Below are 10,142 nucleotides of genomic sequence, written 5' to 3' on the forward strand. Positions count from 1 at the left end.
CTTTGCCCTCTTTTCACCCCCCCTTCCTTTCTTTCCTCCCTTTCCACGTAGTTTACTATGGCATGTTTTGATTCATTCATTCAGACCGGGGCCTCAGTGCAGTAAGTGTCGATAGACTATGTTCAGTATACGTCAATAATATCATTAAAAACTTAATCATTTTAAATGTGCCATCGCTTCTGAATGAAAGTGAGATATATCAGCTACATATATCTTTAATTCTTTAAGTAGTTTATGAATGTTGCTGAGATTCACAACATGAGAGAAAATGGGAGAGAAATGGAAGAATTTGGCAGGAAACTTCAAGACGCTTACACATTCAAAATTTAGGAAATGGTTTATTTTAAGTGTGCCATTATACCAGGCCATGACAATGTTGAACAGTGTGATTTTACTGAATTTCAATGAATCGTTGACATGTTAAATTTTTGTACTGGTATGTATAAATAAAATTTCCTACCAGTAGTTTATTCTTAATTCTCTTTCTTTTATCCAGTAATTACTTTTACCATAGTTCATTGTGTTTTCCTCCTTCAGCCGGGATTAGTTGTGCGTTCAAATCTATTTTTGCCAGTAATATAATACAGTATTTTGAACTGCAGCATAATTTCAGCCCCATAAAACTATTAGTCGACCCTATAAATTGAACTTTTAAAAATATCTAAAAGGTTTGACTTTTACATGAGTATATATGGTAAATGAATTAATGGCAAAATACAGTCAATGGCTATCATCATTATGAAGCCATTGTTACAAGGGGATTAAAGCTGAACTAAATATTTGGGAATGTGATTTTGGAAAGGATAGATGGGAAGAGAAGTATGATGGCATAACTTCTAGTAATAAAAGGAAATAATAGCAGGAAGTGATGCAGAATCTATATGGGTCTGAGCAAGAAATAACAAAGGGAAGAAGGCACTGATTGGATTACAGTATAGTTTCTCTGACAGTAGCTGTTCTTCCAAAGGTCATTGTATTGGAAATATTAACTCTATTTTTCCCTCTACTGTTGGTGCCAGACCTGTTGAGTTTCTCTGGCAATTTCTGTTTTGATTCTCTGAAGGAGTTGAACTTGATTGTTGAACCTGGAAGGCTTTCACTCTTTAAGGATGTACTTAAAGGAAGGGCCATGGTGCTACTTGTTGATTTGCATTTGCTAACCTATGTCCTATAATTCTCAAATCTGAGCACCAGATATGGACTGTGGGGTATGCTAAATAAAAATAAAGATGCAATTCTGAATCTATGCCATAACAGGATGAATACAGACAATGGTTTAACAGTATTGACAATGGTTTAACAGACTGCATGTGATGATCAATTATCAACTGTATTATGTTTGCCTGTGTAGAATAAATAGTGATGTATCTTGTTGTTTTCTTCAGTCCTTGATGTCTGAGGTGAGCTTGTTGTTAAATACTCATTCTTTGCTGTACTTCATTATTTGTTTCTTGAACTAAGGTACTACGTTTTGGAAAGGCAAATCAGGACAGGACTTATACATTTAATGGTAAAATCCTGGGGAGTGTTGCCAAGCAAAGAGACCTGGGAATTGCAGGTTCATAGTTCCTTGAAAGTGGAGTTTTAGGTAGACAGAATAGTGAAGAATATGTTTGGTACACTTTCCTTTATTGCTCAGTGCATTGATTATAAGAATTTGAGGGTCTTGTTGCAGCCGTACAGGTCATTGGTTAAGCCACTTTTGGAATACTGAGTACAATTCTGGTCTCCCTATTATAAGAAAGATGTTGTTAAACATGAAAGGGTACAGAAAAGATTGACAAGGATGTTGCCAGAGTTCAAGGGTTTGAGCGATAGGGAGAGGGTGAATAGGCTGGGGCCATTTTCGCTGGAACATTGGAGGCTGAAGGGTGACCTTCTAGGAGTTTATAAAATCATAAGGGACATGGATAAGGTGAACAGTCAAGGTCTTTTCCCCAGGGTAGTGGAGTCCAAAACTGGAGAGAATAAGTTTAAGTTGAGAGGGGAATGATTTAAAAGGCATCCAAGGGACAAAATTTTTGCACAGAGGGTGGTGTGTTTATGGTATGAATGCCAGAGGAAGTAGTGGAGGCTGGTACAATTGCAGCATTTAAAAGGCATCTGGATGAGCATATGAATAGGAAAGGTTTGGAGGGATATGGGCCAAATACTGGGCAGATGTCTGGTCAGCATGGGTGAGTTGGACCAAATGATCTGTTTCTAGGTGAACATTTCTGACTATAATTGTGACCTACATATGGGTGATTCCACCATTGCTAAAGTTTCAACTGATGTAATTATTGATTGCTGTATTTGTAACAGAACATTGTTCATTGTGGTCCAAAGTTAACCTTCATTTTGAGCTGAACAACTAGCCTGTTGAATCATGTATGTTGCTATCTTTTCTTCCCACTATCAGTTTAAGCGGTGCTTCTCCATTCCTTGGTGAAACGAAACAAGAAACCTTAACAAACATTTCTGCTGTGAATTATGACTTTGATGAGGAGTACTTCAGTAACACCAGTGAATTGGCAAAGGACTTCATTCGCAGGCTTCTGGTGAAAGACCCCAAGTAAGAATTACTTCTGTTAAAGTAATAGCAGTAGGATGGCCTAAGCATTAAATGTATAGAGTTACAAGGAACTATTTTTAACATTCAAATGTTACTTAAGTAAGTAAATCCTTAAACTCTAAAAAGATTATTCCCAATTGGCTATATTCTATTTGTAGTATTGTTACCTTGTTTCCACCTTCCAAACTTGATCTGTTCTGCATTCTATGTATTGTGCTCTTGCAGTTGAACAATTGGCTTAATTTCAATCCAGAGATGCTGGTTGCTTAAGGTCATCTCCATTGCATGACTCTGGTTGGTTACACATCGCACCAGTAGTTAGAGTTCTGGCAAAACTTGACAGACCTTGCATTTAATTTGTATCAAGTATTGTTCTGCCTAGTAAAAGAGGGGGAGCTATTTTTATACCTGGCAGATAGAGAAATCCTGATATGGAAATGGTCTGAGTGAAGGAAAATCAACAAATGTGTGGGCATATCACAATCCAATGCTTGCTCTGAAATTTCATATTTTTTCACTTTTAGGAAGAGAATGACAATTGGTGACAGTCTAGAACATCCGTGGATTAAGGTAACCTTATTTTATAGACAAAGTCTTCTAGATCCCAATCACTGTTTTTAAAAAAAAAATTCCTTGTCACCATTATTTCTTTTACTAATTCTCGTAAATTGGTGCCCTTGCAATGCGAAGAACAGTTTGTCCCTATTTTCTCTGCTCAGTCCCTCCTGACTTTGAACACTTCCATGAGGTCTCTGAGAATGTTCTCTAATCTATTCAGATAACTGAGTCTTTCACTCTTGGAACCATTCCGTTGCACCTTTTCTGCATTCCAGGTGAGGCCAATCTGGTGTTTTATCCCAGTTTATCATCATGTCTTCACCTTTTGTACCCTACATCCCAATGTATAAAAACCCTGGATTCCTGTGCTGCTTTCATCACTTTTCACGACCTATCCTGCCAACTTCAGTGATTTGTGCAAATATACTCGCAGGTCCCACAGCTTTGGCAGTTCCTTTAAAACTATCTTTATTTTATAATGCCTCTCCTTGTTCATCCTACCCAAATAAATTACTTCACACTCCTCTGCATTAAATTTCAGCTGACATTTGTCTACCAGCCTATCTAAGTCCTCTTGAATTGCAATACTATCTTCCTCACAGCTCCTTATGCTTCCAAGTCTGCTAATTTTGAAATGTTCCCAGTACACAAGGGATAGACAGAGTTGAGGAGGGGTGAGGATGAACTTAAATGTAGGCTAACGGATAAATTGGAATTGGCAGCTTAGGTTTGTGTAGGGTAGAAGACTGTAGACCGGCCAGGACAGTCAGATGTGCAGCATGGAAGTAGACTCTTTGGTCCAACACGTCCATGCCAACCAGATAGCCTAAACAGGTGTAATCCCATTTGCCAGCATTTTGCCCATGTCACTTTAAACCTTTCCTATTTATATACCAAACTGGATCAAAATGTTGTAAATGGTATAAGCCTCCATCACTTCCTCTGGCAGGTCATTCCATACACGCACCACCCTCTGCATGAAAAAGGTGCTCCTTGGGTCCCTATTAAATCCTCCCCCTCACCTGAAACCAATGTCCTCTAGTTTTGGACTCCCCGACCCTGGAGAACAGAGCTTGGCTATTCACCCTGTCCATCCTCATGATTTTATCAACCTCTGTAATGTATCCCTTCAGCCTCCAATGCTCCAGGGAAAATAGCCCCAGCCTGTTCATCCTCTCCCAAAGCTGAAACTCTGGCAACATCCTTGTAAATCTTGTATTGAAGTAGCCAACAGTTTGTGGTTGAGTGCGGTTCAGTACATTTCCTTCAGTCGTTTTTGGTTCAGAAGTGAACTTAATACAGTCTATTTGTTTTATCTTCACCCTCTATAGGTTATTAAGCGAAGAAATGTGAGACGTGAGGATAATAGCAAGAAGCCAGAGCGTCGTAGACTGAAGACAACACGCCTCAAGGAATACACAATCAAGTCCCACTCGAGCATGCCTCCAAATAATACCTATGTCAACTTTGAGAGATTCTCAAAAGTTCTGGAAGAAATCAATGCAGTAGATGAAAGCATTCAGGAGCTGGTGAAAAACAAAAAGTCTTTCAAAGAGGACATTGATGCACTTGTTTCCATTTATGATGAGAAGGAATCCTGGTACAAGGAAGAGAATGACAGCATCAGCCAAGATCTTGGGCACATTAAGAATGAAATGCGGAAAACAGAAACAATGAGGAAACAGGCACAAGATGACGTCAAATCGACGATGCTGTCCACCAACATCCTGAAACGGAAGTACACAAAGCTGGAAAACCGCTATGATGCACTGGCTGCAGAACTGAAGTGGGTTGAGGAGCTCCTGATGTCTGTTGAACAGGAGCGAATGCAAGGAGGGGTTGGTGATGATGGTCATCTTGGAGGAATGCGTTAGCTAACAATTTTCTTAATTCTAAGAAATCGCCTACAAACCAGTTCATCCATTTGAAGCCAGCCAAATTGAACAAGATAGCTTCAGAACTACTTCAGTTATTGTCATGAACATCAGTCTTTGGAGCCAACTTAGTTTTGTTCCAGTCCCATATTTAAGTTTGGGCTCATTGCCAAATCTCAATGACATTCCAGTCTGAAAACATCACACAAACATAGTTCTTCCAAAGGCTCATCGATACCACAAGCTCTGCATGCTGCTGTTGGCCTTGTCCCTGCTACTGTTGTGTTTCTCTGGTGAGCTTTGCTTATTCCCATTCACTGGAGACCACTGTGATTCCAGGGGACATAGCCACACTTGATGTGGGCACCTCAGTATTTGGGAACAGGTGGATGGAGAGGAGGGGGTAGTCAGTTGCTATACTCTGGACAGCTCCCATCCCTCACATTCACTAGCACCTCTTTCACCTTATCATTTATCCATTGGGATTCCTATTGGTTCATAGGAAACCCTGATCTTTGGCTGACCAAAGGAGAAGGTTCATTTGGAAGCAAGCAGATAGATCATGTAACTTTGTCAGGAAGTCTGCAGAGGCAAAGTTGAAGTGCGAGAGGGAGTGCAACAATCTACTAAATCCCATTTACCCAATCTTCAGGCACTCCCTGGTGTGTCTGTCAGACCCTGGGAGCACACATTAAACTTTAAATATCTCCATCCCTAACAACCTACAGTCACCTTCAATCCCGAGGGGGTACTGAAGATGAAAAAAATCGGGGTTGAAGAGTAACTAAATATGTTCCTCTCACTTAAAGCAAATTTGTTATTGAATAGTTAAGAGAATATTCTATTTACGGAGTTGTGAAAAATAATGAAATTTCACCAATAAATTTTTAAATACAAACTCCACCTTATCAGCTGTTAAAACTGAAAGTGTAGTTAGTGGATCTGAAATATAATCAAATATCAGATAAGAATTGCAAATCCAACTCCTGTTATACTAGTAGCAGTTACATATGACAGAATTGGCACAAATGTATGTGATATTGTGCTTTCGGAAACCGGCCCTCGCCATAGTATCTCAAACAGACATCAGAATAGAATGGGTACCTCATTTGAGAATGAAACATTTATCTCTTTAATGAACAGTTTTACAAATTACGAAATCAGATTCAATATCTCCTATGAAAGACCTGCAATGGTTTCCTGTAATTCCTTTTTGATTTTAAGCCCGCTAGATAAGTTTAACTCAGTTAAATCATCTGTTCCTGATAGCTCAGATCTTCAGTGGGTCAGACAGAAGCCCCAATAAATTTTTGAACTTCAGCTCTTGTAATTCTCCATCGATGAAGTGACATGTTGGGTTCAATTGGAGCTGGACCTATTCCTTGAAATCTTGCCAGAAGTTGGCAAAAGCAGCGGGAGATAAGTAAGGCCACCACTGGCTCTTCAGGATGTAACTACAATGTGACTGGCTGAGAACCCAATGTTTGTCCCTCTATGTAATTGGCCTGAGCTTCATTTAGAAGACTTCTCCTGCCCCAGCTAAAAATGTATATTCAGGGAGTGCTGATTTTCTCTTTACTAGATGAGTGATCAGACTCCACTTGCAAAGATTGTGATGGATTTCCACAGAACTCGATAACTAAGCTAATGTTTTATTGTAAGGAACTGAATTAGCATTTCCTTGCTGTCAGTAAACAGACCCTGAACTTTGCTATGACTGTCATTTACCACAGGGTTCATTTCAGGCAGTGAAGGCCACTGCGTAAATTTCTGTTAACGACTAAACTTAACACAGTCTGTTCTTCCACTGTTTGCCTTCTCCCTGTGACTCCCCCATTACCTGTAAAATCTGGGCTAAACAACCTCAGTCGATGTTCATATCTTTGTTTTATGAAAACAATCAGATTTAATATTTGAATTGTATTGATTGCTTAAATGATTGCACAAGCTTATTTTGGATAATTTTTATTTGGAAAAATAGTAACCAAGTTCAATGTAATTTTGTTAACAAAGTAACAGGCATTTATTTAATTCAGTGGTATTTATCAACATTGAAACAAGTTGTTTGACCTATTGGATCTCTGTTTATACAACACAAGCCGCATCCCAACTTTATCTAATTCTGTCAGTGTACCCTGTATTTATTTCTCCCTCATGTACTTCATCTGGCCATCTATCACATCTGCCTGAACCTCTCCATGTGGTAGTGAGTTCCATTTGCTCAACTTAGAAATGAGCTTCTTATTAATGCTTCATAAGTGTGTGTGTCGTCCCCGTGATGGGAGACAGGCAAATCATCAAAGTGTTTAAATCCAATTAATAAAAATCAATTGGCCCCACCTGGTCTGTCCTACATGTGACTCTAGATCTGCAGTGCTGTAGTTTACTCTGAACTACCCTTTTTAACTGGCTGTGCAGTTCAAGGGAAATTTGGGCAACAATAATAGTTTTGCTAATGAAACCGCATCCCATGAAAGAAAATAAATTAGTGAAATTCACCAGCATACTGTTGAAAAAGGAACCCAAGTTCTGTAGGAGCAATTATTTTTAATAAGTATTTCAGATTTAAACACATCGAGCACTCATTAATACTGTACAATAAATGAAAGATGCCAACTGTTTTCTCTGGTGGTGGGAGTGGTGCATGAACAAGTACATGATGGTTTGGGGTCCAGCTTGATTTTATAAGGTATTTAGTTTTGAACTGAACATCGCTGTGATTCAGCTCCAATTTGCCTGCACATTTTGTGAATGTTTACTGTGCTACCACACCTTTATATATAAGGTGCATGTATTAAAGATATTTTCCCATGTATGTTTTTCTTGCTTTTTGATTGTCTTCATTACAGAGCAGTTACCTGTCTTCATTCACTAATATGTTATTATCTGAGAAATATTGACATTTTATAACCACGTTGAAGGTGATCATTAAGATCTGTTTGATACTTGGACATTTAACATTTATAATAAACCTTTTAAAATAAAATGTTCTTTTTCCTTTATTGGATGTATAAAGGTAAAGTTGTTCTGCCAGACCATAGAGCTGCTGTCTCAGACAAGAGAGATGATGGGTGAGGACCATCATGCCTCAGGAGAGGTCGCAGAGAATCCTTCACTGAACCTCAGCCAGTGCAGGAATTGAACCCACACTGTTACTATCAGTCTGTATGACAAACCAGTTGTCCAGTGAACTGAGCTAACCAACCAGTGGTTGTGGATGAATATCAAAAGCTACTGCTGCACTATGAAAGCTGGGAACTCAATTAGGGAATTGGGAACAGAGTGCTGCGGGGGGATCGATCTTTGTAAAATGGCCAACTTAATCTATAAATGGGAGAGATAATAGAGAATGGGAGGAGAACAGGTAATGCAGGAGGTGGGGCCATTGACTCAGCAGCAGCCTGGCTTCAATAGGGGTCAGTGCAGTCTGATGTCTGGCTTGGTGATGTGACATGCCTTGAGCGTCGGGTAAAATGGGGTGATGAGTAGTTAAATAAATAGGAGTATTGGGAAGATCAAAGCTGATAGGATTAATGGGGAGGGAAGCCAAGGAGGGAAGAGTAGGGGAGAAGGGGGTGGTTCACTGAGTCAGACAAGTGGTATCTCATTTGCTCTGAAGTGTTCCCTTCGATCCTCATCCAGGTAGCAAGTATGCAATGGAGATGGAGGAGGCTGCTACATCTTTTGTCATCTAAAAGAATGGCTCCATTTTCATGTGAAGTAATGCCTTTCAAAAGGGGATAACATTAAACAGGCCCCCACATGGTGCAGGTGAAAGACCGATGATCACAAAATATTCTGTTCAGCATTGACTTACTGTGTGGAATAGAAACCCTGGCCATTGAGGAATCCATGCCAATAATGCTGTGACCCACAAGCAATGTATTGATGTGGAAAGATTCATCTAGTTGGCAAAATAACAAACACCTTTGAAGGTCCCACAGTCTGCTTATGGTTTTAGGAGCTGCTCCCTTCACCCCCTGGGCCATAAAACATCATGTGTTAAGGATGGTTCGGCTTTCTACCTTCATTTCTGTGGTTGCAGTTAGAATAGCATTCATTCTTTCACTGAAGAGGTGAACAAATTTGGGAATGTATTTGTGGCATATCGCCTGTACCATATATTGGTCCTCACGATTGTCTTTCTTTCCCTCATTATGTCTTTGTGCGTTCTTCTGGTCCACCCTATAGACCATAAGATGTAGGAGAAGAATTAAGCAGTTTGACGGATATGTTTCTCAAACCCATTCTCCTCCATTTTCCCCATAACCTTTGATCTGCTTAAAAATTAAGCTCCTATTTACCTTTGTCTTAAATCCACTCAATGACTCGGCCTTCACCCCCCTCTGAGGCAATGAGTTCCACAGATTGACCACCCTCTGGTTGAAGAAACTCCTTCTCTCTCTTCTAAAGGGTTGTTCCTTCACCCTGAGGCTGTGCCCTCAGGTCCTAGCCTCTCCTACTAGTGGGAACATCTTCTCCATGTCCACTCTAACCAGGCTTCTCCATATTCTTTAAGTTTCAATCAGATCCCCTCGTCGTCCTTCCAAACTCCATTGGGTGCAGACCCAGAGTCATTAACTGCTGCTTATACAACAAGCCCTATGTTCTTGAGACCATCCTTGTGACTCTCCTCTGCACCCTCTACAAGGCCAGCACACCCTTCCTTAGATATGGGCCCCAAACTACTCTATTACAAATGCAATTTGACCAGAGCCTTATATCGTGTCAGTACTTACATCCCTGCTCTTATACTCTTGGCCTCTCGATGTGAATGTTAACATTGCATTTGCCTTTTAATTGCCAACTGAACCGGTGTGTCAACCTTAAGAGAATCTTGAATTAGGACTCCTAAATCCCTTTAGGCTTCAGATTTCTGAACCTTTTTCCCATTTAGAAAATAGTCTAGGCCTCTTTGTACCAAAATGCATAACCTCACACTTTCACACATTATGTTCCATCTGCCATTTCTTTGCCCACTCTCTGCAGTCTCCCTGCTTCCTGAACACGAGCCATCCCTCCACCTATCTTTGTATCATCTGCAAATTTAGCAACATTGCCTCCAATTCCTTCATCCAGATAGTTAATGTATAATATGAATAGTTGTGAGTCCCAACATGAACCCCTGCAAAAATGGTTAACCTGACCTCAGTCAT

The 10,142-nt window shown here is 40.0% G+C and overlaps 1 protein-coding gene across 4 annotated transcripts in view; it reads left to right on the plus strand.

Moving 5' to 3' along the window:
• Nucleotides 1-7,972, plus strand: part of dapk3 (death-associated protein kinase 3) — a 45,738-nt gene extending 37,766 nt beyond the window's left edge. For all 4 annotated transcript variants that reach the window (XM_043720887.1, XM_043720888.1, XM_043720886.1 and 1 more), the window contains 3 exons: nt 2,402-2,554; nt 3,079-3,124; nt 4,444-7,972. In XM_043720887.1, coding sequence (XP_043576822.1) covers nt 2,402-2,554; nt 3,079-3,124; nt 4,444-4,986 — 742 coding nt within the window. In that variant the 3' untranslated portion in view covers nt 4,987-7,972. The remainder of the gene's footprint in view (nt 1-2,401; nt 2,555-3,078; nt 3,125-4,443) is intronic.
• The last annotated feature ends 2,170 nt before the right edge of the window (nt 7,973-10,142 follow it).

This window comes from Chiloscyllium plagiosum, chromosome 31 (genome assembly GCF_004010195.1).
Source record: "Chiloscyllium plagiosum isolate BGI_BamShark_2017 chromosome 31, ASM401019v2, whole genome shotgun sequence".
NCBI lineage: Eukaryota > Metazoa > Chordata > Chondrichthyes > Orectolobiformes > Hemiscylliidae > Chiloscyllium > Chiloscyllium plagiosum.